This window comes from Nicotiana attenuata, chromosome 1 (assembly GCF_001879085.1).
Source record: "Nicotiana attenuata strain UT chromosome 1, NIATTr2, whole genome shotgun sequence".
In the NCBI taxonomy this organism is placed as follows: Eukaryota; Viridiplantae; Streptophyta; class Magnoliopsida; order Solanales; family Solanaceae; genus Nicotiana; species Nicotiana attenuata.
This window is the reverse complement of record NC_031989.1, coordinates 47587662-47610815: the sequence shown is the minus strand read 5'-3', so window position 1 is coordinate 47610815 and position 23154 is coordinate 47587662. Positions and strand designations below refer to the sequence as shown.

At 36.5% G+C, this 23154-nt stretch overlaps 2 protein-coding genes across 5 annotated transcripts; both read right to left on the bottom strand.

Moving 5' to 3' along the window:
• LOC109226017 (E3 ubiquitin-protein ligase RNF170-like) lies at positions 5712 to 9199 on the bottom strand. Its single transcript, XM_019390824.1, has 5 exons — positions 8820 to 9199; positions 7784 to 7980; positions 7008 to 7118; positions 6440 to 6491; positions 5712 to 6128 (listed from the first exon to the last, which is right to left on the bottom strand). The coding sequence occupies exons 1-5, from the start codon at positions 8983 to 8985 to the stop codon at positions 5989 to 5991; spliced, it is 666 nt and encodes a 221-aa protein (XP_019246369.1). The 5' UTR covers positions 8986 to 9199; the 3' UTR covers positions 5712 to 5988.
• LOC109225995 (ATP-dependent DNA helicase Q-like 4A) lies at positions 10651 to 22487 on the bottom strand. 4 transcript variants are annotated; one of them, XM_019390812.1, is made up of 26 exons: positions 22299 to 22487; positions 21802 to 21916; positions 21535 to 21708; positions 20973 to 21021; positions 20248 to 20673; positions 19685 to 19855; positions 19465 to 19595; positions 18959 to 19334; positions 18749 to 18880; positions 17126 to 17212; positions 16914 to 17041; positions 16709 to 16829; positions 16473 to 16624; positions 16250 to 16385; positions 15447 to 15570; positions 15302 to 15372; positions 15120 to 15188; positions 14867 to 14995; positions 14631 to 14789; positions 14436 to 14516; positions 14199 to 14360; positions 14008 to 14063; positions 12512 to 12644; positions 12321 to 12415; positions 11453 to 11530; positions 10651 to 11376 (listed from the first exon to the last, which is right to left on the bottom strand). In XM_019390812.1, coding segments are annotated over exons 2-26 (3558 nt in total). In that variant the 5' UTR covers positions 21804 to 21916; positions 22299 to 22487; the 3' UTR covers positions 10651 to 11060. The 4 variants fall into 4 exon arrangements, with proteins under 4 accessions (XP_019246357.1, XP_019246345.1, XP_019246350.1 ...); XM_019390800.1 differs by having other exon boundaries at positions 21830 to 21916; XM_019390805.1 differs by having other exon boundaries at positions 21830 to 21889.

Genomic DNA, 23154 nt, shown 5'->3' with positions numbered 1-23154 from the left:
CGGGTTTTTAACGGCCTCTTCCCCTTCAGGGACTTCGCCTCCATCTTCATCATCCCCGAGCCACTGCTCGACTCGCCTTCAGAAGAAAGCAGGGACGCAGCCCCCTCTTCTAGGGTCTTCACCCTCTCAATCTCGGCGGTTAAATCGATACCCCCCGCATATATATCCTCGAGAGCCTGTCTCCGAGATTCTAACCGGGCATGCTCCACAGCTCGGCCTCCTCGGACACGTTCCTGGCCTGAGCATTTATAGCAGCAGCATCGTCTTTATACGAGGATACGAACTCCTCGGCTTCAGCCCTAACCTCGGATAATGCAGTAACCAACTTGGTGTGAAGATCCATGTACTTATTACTCTGCACCCATACGTCATCAAGTTGACGTCCGACTGAGACCACCTCCCCCTGAAGGGTATCTCTCTCAGAGACTATCTCACTCACGTGCCGCTTGAGTTCGAGAATTTCAGAATCCTTAGCTCGGAGTTCCTCCCTTATTAGGACATCTTTCCTCTCAAGCTGCAAGGATCGGCCCGAAGGTGTTAAAGCACTGAAGTCAGATAAATATGTAGACAAAACACAAACAGGAGCTGTATAACCTGCTCGGTGAGATGAGCCCTTTCTCGGAACACCGCCTCCAAACAATCCCGAAGGCCACGGAGTTCCTCCTCCCTCTTGGTAGAAAGAGTTCAGAGATCACCAGCTTCCAAGGTGAGCTTTCTATGCTCACTCTCGTAACGGGTCAGCTCGGTTTCAAACTTGGCAAAAGTTTGATTATAAAGCACCTTGTCCTGGAACCATGAAAGAAACAAGGTTAACGAGACAAAGATCGGGGCACCAAGCAGAATTTACGAAAAGATTACCTGCTCACAGAGCCTGTCGATCTCACTGAAAATAAGCGAAACGTCAGGCTCGGGCTTTTCCTCAAGCGCAGCAAAAAGCCTTTCAAACACATTTTTATCTCCTGCGGACGCCCCCACGTCGAAAGACTTTTTATTTTGGGCGTCCTACATCTGCCTCGGTGAAAAGGTTGATCCCAAGGGGGAATCGCTCACTTCGATAACCCCGATTTCTGGGAAGCTTCTAAACTAGGCTCCCCCGGACCGCCTAATGAATGCTCCTCCGCTCGTGGAAATTTTGGATCGCCAATTAACTCGGGGATATCACCCGAAGCACCCTCGAGGGTCTCTTCAGTCCGAGGTAGGACAACAATGGAATCAAGTTCCGATTTAGAAGCCATCGACTCTACGGTATACGAGATAGTTAGGTTTTCTCCCCCCGTGGGAGATTCCGAGGAATCATCCTTTCCTTCGCCCTCAGCTTAAGGACTCCCCGGCACCCCTGGAGTTAAGACCGCCGAATCGACCTTAGGTTCTTCTACTTTGGCTTTCTTGGATTTCAGGGGATGAATCGACAACCTCCTACGTCTTTTCTTCTCTTCGTCAGGTTTCGGGGTATTCGCTTCACCAAGCGGTGCTTCCCTCATCAAGAAGACCTCCCCCAGACCTGCACAAATGTAAACGCAGGGAATGAGGACTTTGTCAGTGATAATTCTTCTGTGAGGTACAATTACAGCAGATGTAAAGGCTCACCATGGTCCTTGGCATCCCATCGAGCCTGGGACAGAACGCGCCACACGCGCTCAACTTATGGGCAAGTTGAATCCAGCTGGTTGACCCAACCCGAGAGATCCTTAACCGCATTAGGATACACTGCGACGGCTGCATCGGCGAAGGAAGTCAGTTGGTAGGGAAATGTACCCGAAGAGAAACAAGAGAACATTTAATTAGCATATCTAGTCACGTTTCATGTTCCACCGTTTGGGGAATGGCATCCTCCCCGCTGGGATCAGGTCCGAAGTCCTAACTCGAACAAAACGGCTCATCCATCCTCCATTCCTAACCTCGTCGGTGCAAGCAAATAGGGCTCTCGAGGCCCGACAGTGGAGTTTAATCAGACCCCCACGGAAGAGTCGGGGATTGTACATTCTGACCAGGTGGTCGAGGGTGAAGGGCATCCCCTTAATCATGTTCGCGTAATATCTGGTCATGTAAACAAAGCGCCAGAATCAGAGGTCATTTCAAAGGCTCCTGGAATGCATTCCCCAACGAGAGGGGGCTCTGTTGCTCTGCCCTTAGACGAGCGCAAGGAAGAGGGAGGCACATCTTCCTGAGAAACAGAGGTAGAAGTTTTCGCCATTCTTGTTAAGAGATTTCAGAGGAGAAATAAAAATGCGCTTCGGAAGAGAGCACATGAGAGAAGTAAAAAGAAATCTTTTAGGGGTTTGATGATGCAGTGGAAAATAAGAGGCGAAAGGAGAAGTATTTATAGAGATCTAAGGTGTACGTTGAAGCAGACCAAAGGACAGCCAACCGCTGTAATTAATTCGGAGACTTCCAAAAAGGGTTGCGTGGACGCGGCCTCTAGACACCTTATTTTGTCACGTCAGTTGCTCGATAGGGCATGGCTACCGTCGTGATGGAAGTATCGAAGGGGCGAGGATTCAAGATCGTTTCTTATCATTTTTACTCTAAGAAACGCGGGGACTATCTGTGCGCGGCTAAAACCGGAGAGCCCGATTTTACGACCATTGTACCTCGCCGAAGCTTCACCTCGAAGGCTCGAGGCACAGCTCGAGGTTCGTCCCCGAGGATCCTTTATGACTGACCTCAGGACAGCACACATCGATGGTTGTCATGGGCGAGCGGGAAGTTCCCAAGGCAAGTGATCAAAGCTGACAAAACCTGTAAGAAAAGCACTAGTCTATGCCAAACTAGCGAGTAGCTGTACCAGCTATATTTTCTTTGTAATAATTACTCATGCACAATGTTGGGGTTTCACCTCCTACATAAAAGGGGCCCTTACTGTTTTGTAAGAAAAAAATATACTACATTGAATACAAGAACAAGAACATTCTCTGCTCTCTAGCTTAAACATATTCTCCTTTGATCTTATTACTTACATTTATTGCTCATATTTATTGTATATCCATTGATTGTTCTTCATTTATTGCTCATTATTGAGTCATAAAGAGCCCTCATCAAGGCCTTTAGATCTGTTAGTTCCCCGTCGACTGTCCACAGCCTAACGTATAACTCGACCTCGAGAGCCCGTACCAGCCAGCTCGAGGCCCCGATTCTCAACCACTCGGTTTGCTTGATACGCTACCTTCAAGTTCTTATCTTATTTTCTAGTCTCTCACTTAGCATCCATTGCTTAACAACTAACATAAAAATAAATCACGTATTTTTAGAACCACAAAATCAAATCTAATTATACTAGATGAGGAAAAGCCTGTATACGGGCCCAACATTGTAATCTTAATATTATTATATGTCGGCGCTCAATTAATTTTTTGATAAATAAATCGATCATTGTTATATCCATTTAATAACTGATAGAGAATGATATTGGGGATCATAATTTACAATTAATTTATTTTAATAATTTACAAAAAATTAAACTATAAATTATAACCTCCTTAAGTTGCTCCAATTATTAACATAAAAAGACTATGTGCTATAATACTCATTTTAACATCAATGTCAAATATAAACATCAAATTGTAAAATTGATTGAATGGTATTATTTTCCCACTATATTTGAATTTTTAATTATAGGGTTTTAATTTTTTCTTAATTTCTATTATATAGAAAAGGAAAGATGGTTGACCAAGGGCATATATGTCATTTCATAAAAAAATTCATGTGTGCATTTCTTAAATGCAAAAATACACGTGGACCCTACATTTATCTAGCCACAATTCTCCTTTAAATGCACTATGCATGTGTTGATTAGACTTTGTGCAGTGCAAATGCTCATTTTCAATCTTTTTCTCATTTTGAAAAATTATTAATTTTGTTTTATTCAAATAGAAGTTTCCATAGAGAAAATAAAATTAATTTTTAAATAATACAACAACAAAAAGAAGTATTGATATTTACAAGATTTTCATATTTACCCATACTATCTTAAAGCAATTTGAAAATAAAAATTGAATGATTTTTTTCTATCCTTACTATTTAAAGACGATTTCATACTAAATGTTTTTATATTCAAAAGTAATTTTAAAAAATATAGCTTGTTAAAACCTCAAAAGTTAATTAACTAAACACCAACAAATAATAATTTTAATAAAATTGCAATATTGGGCCCGTATACGGGCCTTTGCTCATCTAGTTAAGGATATAAGAGAAATATTTTTATTTTTTTCTATAGATTTATCATATGTTAATTATTATAATGAAATAATATAAAATATTTTAAGACAATTTATAGATTGTTGAAAACTTATCATGGAAGAATGGAGTTCAAACCATATAAATTAAATTTTCACTTCAATTAAGTACATAAGAGATAATCTCCTAGAATAGATGAATAAATATCATCACTTAAATTAACTTTTAGTAAGTTTAACAAACTATAGTTTTAAAATTACTTTTGAATATAAAACTTTTACGTTTGAAACCGCCTTCAAATAGTGTGAATACATGAAAACCTTTAATTTTATTTTTTAAATAAAATAGTATGGGTAAATATGAAATTTTTTTAAATATTTATCTATATTTCTTTTTGTTGCTTTATTATTTAAAAATTAAATTTACTTTTTCCGTAAAAATTTTTAGTTGACTGAACAAAAATTAATAATTTTATCCAATGAGAAAAAACATTCAAAATGAGTATTTGCATGGAGTAACTCTATGCAAATGTAGTCTTATCAACACTACATTTAAACTTTNGCTCTTCCGATCTAAATTTTTTTAAATATTTATCTATATTTCTTTTTGTTGCTTTATTATTTAAAAATTAAATTTACTTTTTCCGTAAAAATTTTTAGTTAGATCGGAAGAGCNCGTATATCAAGAAGGACACAATTTGCATTTAAGAAATACAAACAATATAATAATTTTTTTCGAAATGACATATATGCCCTTGGTTGACCATCTTTCCTTTTTTATATAATATAATTATCATTTTCAAGGTAAACAAATACAACATATAGTATCTGCTTGTTTTTTCAAAAAGTTATTTAGTATTTTACATGTTTTAATATATATATTATTACTTTTTATATTCTTATTTTACTTTTAATTACGTATAAAATAATATTATATAAATTAATGTATTGTTTGTGTGCACACAGATACAACTATAGAGTGCATTGCACAATATTGCATATTTGCATTACTAATGTTGGATTCTATGTACATGCAACCAAACGAGCTTTTATTTTTTTATCTTTTGTTAGTTTTTTTTTCCTCTTCACATTGTTAGAGGTCTAACTTTAATGTGTTTTAAAGCATTTTCCCTTTCAAATATGAGATCTTAATCATGTTTGGTCGAGTACTCACTACATCAAAAAGGACAACACAATGCATAAATTACATGTCAGGAGCAGAACCGCACACCAAGGGGTGACATACTCGCCAAGTATTTCACAAAATAAATTTTTGCCAATTACGGTGCTTAACTGTTAATTTGATCACACATTTTAGCAAAAAATAGAAGTAAATAGAGGATGTATATGATATAGTAGTAATAAGATAATATTGACACCGTATTTTGGAAAAGTTTGGAAAGTTTAAAATCATTTCAGTCAAAGGTGATCTTAAGATATTTTGTTTAAAGACATTTGATAACTTAAATCACGCTTAAACTTGACTTCATATGAGTCAAATCAACCACGAGAAACCACAACTATCTAACAAATTCTTGGTAAACTGAATATCATGTTGTTATTTTCTTCCGGTTAATAAATGAATGTCTGGGACCTCGGGTTACTAATTGGTTGGATAATCTACTGAAGTTTGAATCTGAAGCAAAAGCTGTCCACATTTGTATATCTAGGCTAAACACTTCATTGATTAGAGTGAGACTAATATGGCCTATTAGTGGGAGCTACCGTTGAAATAACAATCAAATTTTCTGCAAGTGAGTCATTTTCTTAGCAACAAAAGTCAAGATATATTCACAGCATGGACTCTCCATTAGGCTCAATAGGGCTGTGCTGGTAGAATAGCCAACTGTCTCACACGACGACGAAGCACCCACCTCTGATATAGGCCAGCCAAGGAGAAAATGGCCACCATGAAAATAGCACATAGGTCAAACAGTCTCCAGATTCCCAATCCTCCTACAAACAATTATTTTATCAGCCACATAATACCCATGGATGCACAAACAAACAAGATGTGGAAGTCCGGAAGAGCAATTACTCTAAAGAAGGCCTAAACAAATATCTTCTTCCATAAGATAGCTTTTTCGATATAGTTTACTCTCTATTAGGTTGCATTCTGAAGATGAGCACGATAATGGATAAATTAAAATCACCAGTCCTCTAGCAAGGATGATTATTTGTCAGAATGTCTCAATAATTATGGCTGCAGATAACATAAAGCGTAATATACAATTTCATTGTTTAGTTGAGTAGGACAAGTAGAATACCAGTAGGAATGAACTTCAATTGGCAGCTACAGTAGATCCAACTCAGCAACAACTGCAGTAACCACAACGAAATTACTTCACAGCCAATATTGAAACAAAACGAGCTAAAGCATTAACAATCAAAAACCAGAAGTAGATAACAACGAACATTTACAATTTAACTGTTGGATGGAGCATGAAGCAATGTCCAAGATACGCTTAATGGTCTTCGGGTTTTGCATAGTACAGTACTAAGATTTCTGATATACACAATTTCTAGAGTTGAAATAAGCAATGACAAGTACACAGAAAAGTTCTACCAAAATTCACCCAGGGTACTTCCGGAAAATCTATGCTTTACATTGAACAGAGCACGCCAAAAGAATATGAATTGTTTTCTCTCATCATGTAAGGTTATTGAGTAAATCATAATCATAAATGAACCGGAAGAAATGAGAGTGCATCGCAATTCAAATCTCCGCATGTTTAGACTTCCAGCACAAACATGAATTGCATAGACCTTTTCCCCATGTAACGTCAGAACACAAAGTAATTGCACTATTTCCAATTAACTGTTTAAAAAACTTACTGCAAGAATGCGCATCAGGTAATAGTTTAACCGAATTTGATCAGGATTCATCAGTCCATCCATTACAGACCGGAGAATTCTTCTCGTTAAAAGTGGTATTGCTAGTACCTTCTGCACGAAAGAGAAAGAGAACCCATGAAACCAGACCTATGATAAACATTATTCTGAAGTTTTAAAATGAAACAACTAAATGATAGCACAGGAAGGTGCAATTTTAACGTTTACTGATCCGAAATAAAATCAACTGGCTTATCTTCACCGATAAATTGTCTCAGTAAAGAACCAACTTGCCTGACCCACTATGTTATATAGCACAGTTGGACCAGTCAAGGGCTCAAAGCACCATAGAAGGTACAAGCAAATATCCTACTCTACTTTGAGAGCTTAGATATGAGGACAAATCCTAATTCCTAATTATATGCAACTAGATAATGAAACTAATTTACATTTGACAGGGTAGAAAAGCACAAAATCAGATCTTATGTCTTATTTGTAACTGTAAAAAGCAAACTGTTTCAGTTTAAAATAGACATCGTCATGTAATCTGTTCCACTTATTAGACATTTACAAAGCAATAAATCTTTACCTGAAGATGCTAATAGAGTTCAATTGTTATTTTTTCTTCTGAGAAAGATTAAGTACAAGATGCTAATACAATTTCGCGAGAACCAAAAAGGAAAGAGATCCCAACCAAAGAGAAAAACTATGAAGTATACAACAGATATGCACGACTGAGAATTGCATTGCAGGTATGGAGCTCCAACATAGCAGCCTACCAGAAAAACCCCATAGGCACCACCAATGTAAAGGTGATTGTAGCACTCAATTTTCTTAAGGAGTTCAATGACATCCTTTTCCTGTTGAATAAGTAATGATGCCTCTGGTACCAACTTGCTGATGGGGCGACAGCATATTGGGCACTTGCATCTCTGTAGCGTTGATCTGAAGCGCCAGAGCTGCAATATGCAACTTGCTGCAAAGAAGAGGACAAAGCAGGAATAAGGAAAACGTAATTTACAGGAGCAGAGGAGAAATCAGGAATAAGGAAAACATAATTTACATAGAACTTATATACTTTATATGTGCTACTCCCTCCGTTCCCGTTTACGTGACAGCGTTTCCTCCTTATCACATTCCAAAAAGAATGGCAGCTTCATAATGTGGAAATAATTAACTAAAACTTTTCACCTTACCATGGCAGCTTCATAATGTGGAAATAATTAACTTAAACTTTTCACCTTACCATTATTGACAAGCTTTTATAGTAACTCAAATATTATGAGATATTTAAAACCACATTTTTCATAAGTCATAGATATACCAGGAAATTAAGGGGAGTCAATATATACATATAATTTATTTTTCCCGCGACCCGTTGCTATAAGGTGGCTCCGCCACTGGTCTTATAGCCTCACCAATGTTGTGTGATATTCTGTACCACAAGTTTCAAAAGCCTTCACTTCTTTCTATGTGAGATAAATTGAGACAAAGGGAGTATACACACACACATGCGCACACACTGCACAGAAACTTTGTGCTATTGACAGATTCTTCCTCTTATGTGTTTTTGGTGGGTCGGCGGTGGAGGAAGCAGAGGGAGGGAAAGGCAAGAAAATAATTTGCAACGTTCAGTTTACATCCAATGCAGTTATAATCAGAGAGTTGTTAGACTCTAAGCAACTAAAGAAAACAAACAGAGAACCTTACTTTATCCACACACACAAATAAGGAAAAACTAACATAAAAAAAATTTAAAAAAAATAGTAGCACTAGTAAGTAAGAACTAATAAGTAAAAGAGAGTAGAAAGGTACCACAAAACCAGTGACCACAGTTTGTTTTGCAAGGAATGGAGAAATCTCCAAAGCAAATGGGACAACAGTCATCTTCTGGTGGCTTTTCACTTTCCCCTATACTCTTTAAACCCTCTTCCTCCTCCATCTTCTTACTTTTTGAGCTAGAAATGCTAGGGTTTCCCATGTTTTACAAAGACGTACAAAAATTGTTACAAGTTTCTCTCATATCCTCATTAACTATAAAGCATATATACAAATCGAGAAAATAGGCATTTAGCCCATTGAGTTTTTGCTCTTTCTCAAAGCTTGCAAAATAAAAAAACACAAAGAGAGCTTTTTTGTTGTTTCTTTTCACACTGTAAGAGAAACAGAGTGAGGTGTGAGATGATGATATAAGCTGTGAGAGTAGGCATAATAATACAGTAAGAAAAATTGAAGAAATGAAGAGCCTACTCTAGTCACCGCGAATTTACTTACATGGCACGTAATGCTGTTGACACGTTGCTGATTCATTTGAATTATGTGTACGAATTTGGGACCCACCCTTCTCGTACTTTTTGTCCTATTCTCGTTTCTGAAATCACGTATTTGGCCCTACTCGTGCCCACTGAAATATCTTCTTTCTCATTTATTTTTTTTTTTTGTTACACTTCATTTCCAATAAATCCCATACTGAAATATATAGTAGTATTTCTTTTGTCCAAAAAGAATGGTTTCGATTTTAAAGATGTTAAATCTAATTTGTTTTGTATTATTTGAAACATATCATTTACATAAAAAGAGTAATGTTTATGATAATGTTTGTAAAACATAAAGTTGTAATCAGACAAAATATTGTTTGACTTCTCAAACGATAACAACAGTAATACTAATATAATTTTGCATCATATAAGATGTGTCAATAATAGCAAAACATAGATACAGAATATTCCTAGGTATTCCCTCCGGTTCACAATAAGTGTCCAATTTGCTTTTTTATTTTGGTTCAAAATAAGTGTTCAGTTATGTAATCAAGAAAGAATTCAATTTGTTTTTACAAAATAACCCCTATGTACATATCCCTAAAAAGTTTTCTTACTCCTCACATTAAATGTTTAATTAGGGGTAGTTTAGTCATGGTAGGTATTTTTGTATAGAATTTAGTATTTTCTTAATGGGCGTGCTAAAAGTAAATTGGACACTTATTGTGAACCGGAGGGAGTAACAATTAAACATTTTGATTCCAATACTTTGGGATCTGCGAGTTTCGTCGTAACTTGAATTTAGAATCGGGAGAATGTTTATGATTTTGAATTTAGAATTAATTAACTAATGACACGTTAACCATCAGAATAATTCCAATTACATAATGTTATTCACACTCCTTTAAAGATGTAATATTTTATATTACTTCCTAAAGTAAAGACACCACATGATCTTAAAGATTGACCAAACCTTGATTCTAAATTTAAATTTTGTTATCAAGTGGCAATAATATTCACTTCTGACATCATTCCAGAAAGTAGTCAATTTTACCCTCAGAAAGTAAATAATAGCGATATGGCAGTTTCAACAGGTGCTTTCTTTACGAGCAATTCGCCCATGCAAAAGGTCCAACAAGCTGATTCTGGTTACAAAGGCATATTGATTCCAAACTGAATTATCATTTACTTCTCATGACCAACATTACAAAGATTGTGATTTCAAATCTTAAGTAATAAATACACATTTTGTATAAGCCAACTGCCCTAGCATCTCGAGCCAATCATCTTATAGTTCATTTAAAATCATAACTGCTAAATGACTATATACCCACCTAATGAAAAATTACTCAGGAAAAAAGTCCAGACTAAATAACTTGGCCAAAAAATTATAAAGAACAAAATTGTAACAAACTTTTAGTAAGAGAGAAGTCCAAAGCCAATTAAAACGGAAAATAGATGGCAGGATTCTAAAATCCCTTCCCTCGCAAAATCTTCCCGTATGAACTTAAAATCCAACAAGTTCAGAAATACACTACTCCTTAGAGAAAGGAGAAATATTATATACATTTAGGATGGTATCACTTCACAGCAAGATAAATTTAACATCTCATAATAACTGGAATTTCGACCTTGTTCCAGCAGCTTTGTCAACAAATAACTCAATATTTCACGAGAATGAATAGAAAACAGTGTAGTGATGATAAACTTTTCAGCCATGTAAATTATGATACCAACTCCAAACCATATCATGAAACTCTTCCTCCATTCTGATCAACACTTGAATAGGGAGCATTCACTATGGCATCATACTCTCATCGAAATCGATGTCACCATCCATACATTCATCAAAATACCCAAGGTCCCTATAGTCGATAACCTCTGGATTTTTGTTCTGCTTCTTCAACACCCTTTTCTTAGAATGTCCAGTGCTTCCAGTGAAATCCTCTTCATCTTTGGAGTTCGCATTTTGTACATTGATGGAATTTCTTCTCTTCTTACCTGAATCTGTACTGTCATTGCCGCTGCTATTGGTCTTAGCTGACTTGTAGTGCTCGTTGATGGTAGCTTCAATGGTTTCTAGCACCCTATCCCCGTACTTGGTGATTTTTACCCTAAATTGCACCACCAAGCTCATTAAACATGTGGAACTATGGATGAAAACATTGTCCAACTTATTCTCAAACTTACTTGCCAATGCCATTGATGTCGAGTAGCTCATCCGTAGTTCTTGGTACTTTAATGCTAATCTGCTGCATGGTAGCATCTCTAGAAAATGAACAAAAAAGAAATCATTTTAGCAGCAGTTCTCCTGGCAATAAAGAAGAAAAGTACAAACTGACAAATCAAAGAGCCTTATAAATCACGCACTTCTAACTTCTAAGCTGTACCAAAGTGTCAAATCTGTTTCCCTTTGCATCCTCCAGAACAGAACAATATTCAAGCGAAGCATCGTATTTATGAGAATGCCAGAGAAAAAGCCTACTTACTGAAAACCCTCATTATGTCCAACCTGAGTTCGAAAGTCTGAAGAAATTTATACTACACTGGAATGTTCAACTTTAAAAAGAAACAGAGTCCAGCATAACAAGTAAACAATTCAAATCTATCGTTTGATTACTCTCCTCTTTAATAAGTTAGAATAAGTTAAACAAAAATAGGTGACGTAGGCTGCTTGAATGCAAAGGGCTCTTGCAAAGAATACATATACACCAACTTTAAGAATACAGAACATCAATCAGATTTTATTCCATGGCACAATATGTTATTCAATAGGAATCCTTTTGAATGGGTTCTGAAATTCTCCTGGGTTCTGAATTTCCCGTGAATCTTTGGTCCACGTTTCCCATATGGTTTAAGAGAACCAAATCTTGAGGCAGCGAAACAACAGGTCTGACTAGTATATCACATCTTTTAAAAGCCAGGAGAAACTTAAGAGTGCAACTTAAGTTCATCGCCACTGCCCAAGTGAAATACTAGCAACACAAAAATGCTTAATGATCTATTAGACAAAAAGGAGAAGAAAGGAAAAGAAAACGAGTTTAAATAAGGCACTTACCCAAATATATGGTAAGCCATGACACCGTCTCCAGCTTCTTTAACTAGAAGAGTACGAAGTCTCCGTAGAGCTGTATACAGTTTCGCTGAAAGGTTCTAAAATAAACAAAAAGAATAAGGTGTGGCAAGAAACTTATTGATGGGAAAAGCACACCTATAATGAGGTGAAAGTCATATGTAATCTGAAGGTACCGTATCAACTGGAGATTGAGGTACAGCAGAAGGGTCTGTACTGGGAGGACTCTGCTTTCCAGATGTTAGTGAACCTTTTGCTGGAGTGGCTTCAAATTTACCCAGCTTAGATTGAGTCACAGATGAAGGGAGCCTGTAATTACATCAAATAGATCATACTCCTTCCATGTGTTGCATGTGACATTTGATCAGGAACGAATGAAGATATTTGTTTAGTTGCTTAATATACGAGTAGTCATAGAAAACGGCACCATTAGAGACTGATTACCTACTTTATGTTTAGATCATTTGATGCGAGTATATGACCTTTACAGAGTGAGTTATCTAACGATTTCTTCAGATTTATAATAGTATTAAAAATGTGATTATTGGTAACAAGTTTGCCAAAAATTATGCAACTCCCGAAAAGGAAAATCAGATATATTCGCATTCTACACGTGGTAGAAGATAGAAAGGGACAATTTTCCCACCATCTGGCTGTCATAATATACATACATTACTGGACTCGTGATAGTCAACCACCAAAACACTAAATTATCGCAGACCAGGCAGGTAAGCATGTATTTACTTGTAAAAAAACCCAAGTCAAAAATGCGTCAGTTCGTCTTGATTATAACAAATTATGATAAACCAGAATGATTTCAATAACCAGAACCATGTTTATTTTAGCAATAGATAGATTATAGATATGTGGTTTGCACTAATCAAGAGAATGGAATGAATAGGATGGGTATTGATATGTAAAATATCCATTGATTGGTCTTATTCTACACATCAGGAAAGTTCTTAGCCTCTCATGGTGGCGGCTGCCAACACACAAAGTGGGATGTACTACATTTTAATCCCTTGGAATATATACTCTTCCCATCCCATCGAATATGACACCATTTAACTAGCATGGAGTTTAAGATATTAATATAACTTGTGGTTGAAAAGTTATTTCACAGGAAACATCATATCAAAGTTCAAAAGTCGAATTGTTAGATGAATTAGAATCCTGAACGTTGTGAAAGTTGTATAGAATAATATAAAAGGTGCCAAACACTCTGTGACATCCCCAATTATATGTATTGGGATGGAGGAAAAAGATGGAAAAAGAAGATTCCTATTGTAAGTAATGCATGAACCACATCCCTAATTGGAGTTCTCAAAAAATACAAGATAAAGGTTGGAATACAGTAAAGATGTTATCGTTCCTGGCCACAGTTTGACCAAATTTGAAAGCCAGGAAGAATTGAGAAAGCCAACAAACTTTCAAGCTCAAAAACACATCTTTAATGATTCTGATAAGCCATGTTTCTGTTTACTCAGTTAGTTAGATGCAAAATCAACTTATACATACACTTCCAGATGACAGACCATGCTAGTATCTCCAGATCAACTTTAAAGCAGTAGTTACTTAAGTAATGGTAAGAAATGTGAAAAGAATTTGCACGCGTCCAGTAACAAGGAAACAGATAACAAGCTAAATGGAAGTAACGAGAATAGAAGTGAACCTTAATCTCATAGTCTGAGCACCAGAAAATAGATTGTAGGCTTTTGATTCATTCACCTGAACACAGAAAACATTTTCCTTTCTTAGAAAAACCTCAAATGGTTGAGATTAAAAAGATGAATATCGGAGATGAAGAAAGACAAATTTTTCACATATGATATCTGAAAGGCTATTCTATCTTCAGTAAATTACCTTTAGGACTGATGATACAGATCCATATAGGTCACTCTTTTTAACATCCTCCACAAGAATATTTTCAGTAACAAGATGACGTAGCACGCGGGATGCTTCACCTTTGGCTAGATGTTTTCCAGCTCCGTGCAGACGCAAGGACTCATGTCTGTGTTTCTTCACCTATGTTTTACATAATCGTACCATATTAGCCAACCAGAAAAAATAAGCAATGAGAAATTAACAGCTAAGACATACATATTGACTCAAGGAGCCCCTGTAGACTTCCAAAACATGGGCTGATGAGAACTTCTGTCCTGTCATCTTCACCAATTCAACCTGACATGCACGCAAGATATCAATGTTTACTAAAACCAGCAACAGTCTAGTGTTTCAAGGAAATGAATGTCTTCCTATGAGATACATAATTGAACAAATGAAGTTTTCCCTTACTAATTGCTTTGCAACTTCAGTGACATCTTTCTCAATACATTTCTGAATCTTGGAACAATTATCACATGTTTTTCTGCAGTTGGCAGATTCAAATTTCTCTCCGAAGTGAATAAGTTGAAGGAGACGACGACAATCAACATCATTCTCACAGTAACTGACCTGAAAATATGTTGAACGACTTAAGCACACTAACATTACAAAGTAAAGATCTCAGACACTTAAGAACAATCACATGCCATTCTTAGAAGATTTTCCACGTTTGTCTCAAGGATCCTCCCTGAAGCTGCCACATTTGAGCGACCATATCCAGAGCCAAAGGAATTCTGATCTACAGTGCCTTGACTTATCATATGCTTGACTCGTATCTGTTGAAAATTGAGAAAGAAAAAAAATATGTTTGATACCAAAACAAAAACAAAAAAAGTAGAGGAGATCAGCACTCATATACTTTGCTAAAGGAAACAAGAACGTATTGGGACGGAGGCTCACATAATCACTGTAACTGTAGTACAAAACACAAGAGGAAGGTAGACCATCTCTACCAGCACGACCACACTCCTATTGCACAGACATAACAGCAAAGTCAATTTCATACTCTATTGAACTGAATTTAACACTAGTTATTCTGAGAAGCAAAAGAAAGAACTAAAAATTAAAGCTTCAGCAACCACCTGATGGTACCCTTCAATAGATTTTGGCAAAGAATGATGAATGACAAAACGAACATCTGGCTTGTTGATACCTGAGGCGATCATGTTGATGCTGATTAGTTAACAGCAAATCAGCTTTAAAAAGCAACATAAGTCCCAATCGTACCCATTCCAAATGCAACAGTTGCACATATAATATTGATCTCATCTTTGCTCCACTGCTTCTGGATGTTAGCTCGCTGAGCACCCTCCATGCTGCCATGATAAAATGCTGCTTTATGTCCGTATTCCTGCAAATTGAACATTCCCATTAGACAATAATAAACTCCAAAGAAGAATTATCCGGACTGAACAAGAAAAGAAAAGGTAAAAAGGATCTTTGTTTCAGTCATCATCTATCTAGCTATTGGAAGAAAATAAAGATGTTTTTCTACCTAATTCAATCAAACAGCCACAAGCTCCTTGAACATAACTCTGTTTCATAAGGAATAAAGGTTGCTAAGTATTTGATAAAGCACTTTCTGTTTATTTAGAAATGAAATATATACTTCTAAAAAAATGAATTACTTCAGACAGCCCTAACTTATTGCTAGATTAAATCTAAAGTACCTGAACATCAGACTAACAGTGACAGATTTCTAAATTTAAAACAATCTTTTATAAAACTAATGCAAGATAAAACAAAACATTCTTCAATAGTAGCTGCAAATCAATGATTTAGGAAGAAGAGAGTTTATAAGATGATATCTTTTTTTTTATGGGTAGTTTATAAGATGATATCTAGATACTAACAAGCAACCACTCAAACAAGTTCACAATTATTCCTACATCACATGAGAAATAAATAAAAACATCATCTTGCATCATGCTCTGTATCAAGTTTTAAGAAAGTTCTCGCTGGGAAACCAACGATATAAATTGCACGAAAAATATAGAAAGAAACAGACTGGCTTAATAAAGGTGATAAACCTGCAGCTTTTCTGCTACTCTCTCACAATCCATTCTAGAAAGACAATAAATTATCCCGCATTGATCAAAATGAAATTTCTTTATAAAGTTGTCAATGTCTTCCAAACACTTCTTTGTCTTTGGGATAACGGAATATCTGCAAAATCGATAAATTATCACAATCATGTTTCTGTAAGGCCAGGACTGGCAAAGTACCACTAGACTTTCAGAATTATTTATTCACCTTAAATTTGGACGATTAAAGCTTTGTCGGAAAATAATGCAGTTGGCAAGACCAAGAGCCTGAACAACATCTTCCTTGACACTCATTGTGGCAGTAGCAGTCAAGGCCAGAACAGGCACAGTTGGGAACTTTTGCTTCAGGATACCTAGACCCTAGATGACAACTGAAAAGTTTAGCATCCGTCAAAAGTACCCCAACAAAATATGAGGGCAAGAAAAAGTTTGCAAAGACATTACCTGATAATCAGGCCTGAAATCATGTCCCCATTGGCTCACACAATGTGCTTCATCAATAACAATTCTAGCAAGTGATTCACGAGTATGTAGACTTTCCAAGTGTCTCAACAGAACATCACTTCTGAACTACCATATCAGTAATATTTGAGTATTTTAAAATATAATTTGGTTTCAAATGTTACCAAATGAAATCACAAGCACGCACTTGGCAACTTTCTCCGGGGTAACATATAAAAATTTGTACTTGCAAACATCTGAATTGAGCTCTCTAAGTATCTCCTGTTGCTCAGTCCACTCCATATTGGAACTAAGATAAGCAGCAGGTATATTAACCTGTAATGTAAACATACCATGAAAACCAGCATTAGGTAGAGTTCTTAGAAGCAGATAAGTTATTATGGTCTCAACCAGCATTACCTGCAGCAGATGCATTATCTGATCTTGGATGAGCGAAACAAGAGGTGAAATGACCAGAGTAATCCCAGGACAAATGAGAGCAGGAAGCTGCAGGAAGTTGGACCTGAATGTGAGATCCCAGCAACCAAAAGTTCTAAGTACCAAGCCCGGTAAACAATAAGTGTAATCTCCAAATGACGAAACAAATTACGTCTATGGAACAGGATAGTATAATAGAAAAAAAGGTGCAACTGCAAACTGGAACTCTCGAAAATATATTTATCTTTTTAAGCGTACAATAGACCCTTGTGGTCCGGCCCTTCCCCGAACCCCGTGCATAGCAGGAGCTTAGTGCACCGGGCTGCCCTTTATTAGAATAGCAGCAATAACAAAGTCCAAATATGGGTACTAATTACCAAGGGAAGACAAAGAAGAATGTGGATATCAAGAATGGAGCCACAAGGACAATAAAAATTTATATTAGTATAGCTCATTCCATAATCATGGCATAGTTTTTCTAAATGATGCATTTATCAGCTATAACAATTCATGAAAAACGATTAACTTGACTCTAGCCTTTTTAGATAAATAAGACAAGCTCAAGACAGAGCTTGGCTAGAATATTTTCACAAACATGTATTTATTTTTTTGCAATTTGCATATATGCCTTTCAGCATATTATGGGGAGTATCTCTTTCAAGTTTCAAAAGGGAACTTCCTACTTAAACTCCCCGCAGCATGCCCCCATGGCTTCACCCTGCTTATCTCCTCATAGGCAAGGAATCACCTACCACTGTTGTTGATGGCTTCCACTAGACATTCATTAGCCTCATTGTGGCTATCTACTTCTCCTCTAGCAGTCACCAGGGTTTCAGGCAAATTGCCACTGGTGGAAGCATACATCCTTGTCAAGCTTCAACGATTCTCCTCCTAGCCCTCCTCTCTTAGTTTTTTGCAGGGGTAATTCCATTAAAGAGATTGAAAAAATACGTTTCTCCATAATTACATGAGTTCTTCTTCAGCTGTGAACTACACATATATGTGTAAATTTTCTGATAGCTCTTTTCTTTTTCTTGGGAAATAGGAGTCGATTTTATTGGGACGTGGTTTTACAAGAAAGAGGTAGGGCTACAAACTTGGAAGAATCAATGACTCCAGGCAGTGCAGAACTTTTACCAGACGACTTTGAACAAAGAAATTCAAACAAGCAAGTTCCAGAACAAGCTGAGTTAAACTTTCAAAACCGGGTGACTGTTAAGTGTTAACAGCTGTAGATGTATTTATGTCAGCACTTATAGAGCTGCCGGAGTTACAATTTATATAGGAAATATGGAATGAGCACCTCATCCATAGAAGACATACTTCTATCATTTGCAATTACAAACCGAAGAAAACTGAACAAAATTTAATGCTATGAGATGTGACAACCTTTGTGGCAATTCCCGGCAAGGCAACAATTAAGCAGTAACATTAATCAATAAGGGATTTCTGTAAAATCTCTTGGCCTCTCAGCAAAATAAGCACAGATACAACCAGGTCTCCCTGTAAAACTTGCAATTTCACCAGATAATAGCATCTTGAACAGATTACATTTGATGCACATTATAATCACCACTGGGAAGGCCAGAAAATCAAATGTCTTACCTGATATGTCAGACTCTTGCCTCCTCCTGTGGGCATTAAAACAAATACATCATATCCACTCATTGTTGCATTTATCACCTCTCTTTGATTAGGACGAAAAGAGGGATTGCCAAATACTTTTTTGTTATCGGCCTGTCAGTGGAAAATATGTCCAAATGTCAAAAATTGTACAGAAACATCTCATTCGTGCAGTCACATGTAAATACACACCTCAAGCTTCTTTGTCCAGGGGAAATCTCGGCTACTCCACTTCTTGTCATTTGAACCTTCAGTATACTTAACTTCAAGATACTTTGGGATGTAGGGTTCTCTCTCCACTGGAGCTGTTGAAAGACCATATCCACCAGTCACATCAAATGAAAGTGATGAGGAATTCCAGTTGCCAAAGCCACCGGACTCACTATATCCATGAAACTGTGTGTCAAGTCTTATAGGATCAATCCTGGAAGGCACTGCACGAGGTGTTTCATACTGAAAGGCGGAAGTCTGTGTGGAAGCAGAAAACTGTGACATCCTTCTTTCCTCGTTGCCTGATGCAGTTTGAAGAAACTTTTCAAGGTGCTGAATTTTCAGCTTCAGCTGTGACCTGAGTATGCAAATGCAACCAATTATTAGCTTCAATATTGTCTAAAACCTGTCGAGGAAGAATGAATGTGCAGCACAGACAAGGCAAAGATGAGAAAATAAAAATAGAAAAGAACAATTGGAGAACACACCGTTCTTGGCGAAGCATTTCAACCTGCTCTAAACTCAGTTCTGAAACATTGTCAAGAAGATCATTTGAAATGTTAATTAGCCTATCCTTCATTTCTTGTAAATGATCCAACGCTTCTGGACAAAGCCCTAGCTGTATTAATGGCAGGAATCAGCATAAGAATTAAGAAAACATCAGTTACTTCGAGATGCACATAATTGAGGCATGAAAAATTACCACACCTTCAACCCATGATTGCAGTTTAAGGACAATTCCGGTGGCAAATTTGTCTCCTCGGATCCAGCCAAACATTTAGAATCTGTAACTGGAGTAATTGGCGGACATCTTGAGACAGAAGGCCGCGGCGTGCAATTGGTCTGATAGTGTTCTACTATTTGGTCGATATCTATATTCTGATAAAGGAATGTAGCAGAACTTTGTAACTGTCTAAAATCCCGGGTAGAGACAAATTATAGCGGGAAGATAGTCGAAGTGACAAATATAGTAGCTGATTAACAGGCACATTTCATCCTTTACTTGAAACAACTAAAGAAGAGACAGTAGCAATTAGTGCAGGATATCTAATTCTGTTTTCTACTTTTGGTTTTTTCTTTCTTTTTGGAATTAACTTTAAAGAAGCTAAGTAATCACTGGTTTTGATCTTTTATATGAAAAATCTCAGCATATTCAAATTGGATCAGATTTGCAATTTCTCGTTTCAAAGGTCAACAACCAATAATCTGATATATTCTACGGAAAGATGGAAGTGCTTTCTGTTAAATGCTTAAGCCACACAAAGAAATACCTGAAGAATGTCATCTTCTTCAGTTCCATCAGCACATGTGCTATCAGACTCCCTTGTCTTGCTTACACCAATTGCATGATTGCTGGATACTCCCCCTATTCCTCGAGAATGAGAATTATTAGCCACTGAAGTGTCTTCTCCATTCTGCCTGTTCACAAAATTCCCAGTTTCTGCCACACCACTTGAATGTGATGGAAAACGATTTCCTGCATGCCTTGTTGTGTCACTATATTCGCTATTTTCATCAACACCTTGATGCAGTGGCGTGCATCTAGCAGAAGCATAGTTGACATCAGATGCGCGCGGAACATGTGTGTGATGAGAGTGTTGTGAAAAGGTCTTGTTATCTTTAGTTAATGGTAGGGTTTTCCCTGGTCTTGTATAACTCTTGGAAGACAACTTAAGGCTGTTTAGAAGCTTCCAAGCCTGCCAAGAATTTGGAATCCAAATATGAAAAAAGAAGCTTTTAGCTTACCAAACAAAGACACAGGACTCGAACACAAACAAATATGTCCTTCAGCATTTTGTGCAAGGATCTCGTGGAAATGTGCTCATAAAGCTAATGCCTACATATATCCATTCTACAATTTTATAAAATGCGCTATTTTAAATCAAATAAAAAGCAAAACTAATACTCAATTGATCTGAATTAGTAATAGATGTATTGAGCGCTATCATGAATGAAATGACTGCAGGATCAACATATCCTGCCGACCCAAATGTACCTTTTCAGTTTCCAATTTTGGTACACTTCTAACTTGACAAGCCATCGACCTGTAAAAATGACAGCAAGCAATTGAATAAGAACACAAACATCCTTTAACCGATAATGAACCATAAAGAGCGTAGATGCAATTAGCATTCATATAGTATAAGGAAATAAAAAGAGAAAATTCCCGAGGAATTAGCTAAGTGATAACATGATGATGGCTCTGAGTAGGTTAACTAGTATGGGCGAGTGCATGACATCTTGTGTTTGTTACTCTCCATAACTACTTATCTTGAGATGGACAATTTTGTATGTGCACTGGCATTGAATACATCCAGCATAATAGCCATTACTTGTTCTAAAAAATTTGCATGTATAGTGATGGTGGAATAAACAAGAATTTAGAAATGGTGAAATATGACTATAGTAGCACGGTTAAAAATTCAATCAGACAACCCAACGCTCAATATCTTTGTATGCATTAATCGTGTACAAAAGCTATCTTCTTTGAAACATTTAAGTAGAAAAACTGTGCACTCTTAAGAGAAAACAAATCAGGTAATGATAGAGTAACACACCTGGCATTCATTTGTTCTCTGACACGGGGTTTTTGCGTTGGCAGAGAGAAAAGGAAATTTGAAGTCAAGAACTTATCTTGGCATGAAAAATTCTCGTGTGCAGTAGCATGCTGCGTCCAGTTGACTTTTGGAAGCTTATCTTTAGACATGGAACCTCCAGCTGAATTGACTGTCCTGCAATTGAACCTCCATTTTAAAAAAATGAAAAGGGACAACTCCAGCAAACAAAATTTCAAAAAAAAAAAAAAGGAAATAAAAAGAAAATACATTATCCAATTGAACTAATAAAACTAGCCTCATTTGTTGTGGCTTTGGGCATGAATTAACATAATGTACTTCCCTTGTGGCTAGCTCACTGAAAACCAAAACCACATACGAAAACCTGTAAATGATACCAAAATTGTCCAGAAGAGGAGCATGAAAACTGAGTCTATAACCAACTGATGCAGCAAAACAATATAAGTACACATAAATTTAGCACGTGCAGGCACACATACACATGTATATAACCAAATGAGATAAGCTCTTCAAAAATCAAAAAAAAAAAAATATGATAGGAAAAATTATGTGACACAGAAAATGTTAATGGATGATAATTAACATAAGGCTTGTTCGTACTAAAACTCAGCTAATCATTAAAAACATTCGGAAGATGTGAAAGCACAGAAATTAGCAATTACTGAAACGGAGATCTCGAATTAAAGACTGAAAAGAAATATCGCTTTGAAAATATAGGGTTACGGAATGTGAGGAATCGAACTAACCATTAAAGATCAGAGTCAACGTCGCCGATGCAGCCGTCCCCGTCGGAAGGAGTTGGCCGGTAAGTCACGATAAGGGAGGCGAGGGTGGGGGTGGGGAGAGAAATGAAGGACAATACTGGGTGAAACCGTGAAAAGCTTCAAATTTGGAGACGCGGGATTTTGGCGGGATTGTTTCACAAAACGAGTTAGGGCTTGGCCTTATTTTGGCGATATTCGGTTTGGACCAAACATACAAGTCGGGTCATTTGGGTTAGTTGGTTCAAAGGTGCTGTCCACATGGGTGGTTTGGTTCTCCGAATTTATATATATATTTATATGTAATATGTAATATGTAATGTAATATAATATATAAAAGGAGAAGCAAATCCATGAAATTATGCCAAGTGTCAAAATGAAATATCAACATGTGTCATGTTTTAGGACAAAACTCCAATACTTTTTGGAGATTCAAATTATTTTTAAATTAAAATGGAAAAAATTACAAAATTTTAAATAATTAACAAGTTCAATTATTCCCACATTTTCTTGGCAGATACTTTTTAAAACTGAAAACAAAAAAAATTTATTAATATATAAAAGGAGAAGCAAATCCATGAAATTATGCCAGGTGTCAAAATGAAATATCAGCATGTGTCATGTTTTAGGACAAAACTCCAATACTTTTGGAGATTCAAATTCTTTCTAAATTAAAATAGAAAAAATTACAATAATTAACAAGTTCAGATATTCCTACATTTTTTTGGCAGATACTTTTTAAAACTGAAAACAAAACAAAAAATTACTCGAATTCCAAAAAATGGACTCCCACGTTTTTCATTAGTTTTTATTTATTTTATTATAAACCTACATAGAAATA

What these genes read in the sequence shown, in the direction of transcription:
- LOC109225995 (XM_019390800.1), bottom strand. An exon ending in AAGAAGATGACATTCTTCAG is followed by an intron (nt 19,856 to 20,247) that starts GTATTTCTTTGT and finishes TTCCTTTATCAG; the next exon opens with AATATAGATATCGACCAAAT. An exon ending in AGATAATGCATCTGCTGCAG is followed by an intron (nt 17,042 to 17,125) that starts GTAATGCTGGTT and finishes TTTACATTACAG; the next exon opens with GTTAATATACCTGCTGCTTA.
- LOC109226017 (XM_019390824.1), bottom strand. Translation starts at nt 8,985, where the DNA reads ATGGGAAACCCTAGCATTTCTAGCTCAAAAAGTAAGAAGATGGAGGAG. An exon ending in CTGTGGTCACTGGTTTTGTG is followed by an intron (nt 7,981 to 8,819) that starts GTACCTTTCTAC and finishes TCTTCTTTGCAG; the next exon opens with CAAGTTGCATATTGCAGCTC. An exon ending in ACCTGATGCGCATTCTTGCA is followed by an intron (nt 6,492 to 7,007) that starts GTAAGTTTTTTA and finishes TGGTTACTGCAG; the next exon opens with TTGTTGCTGAGTTGGATCTA.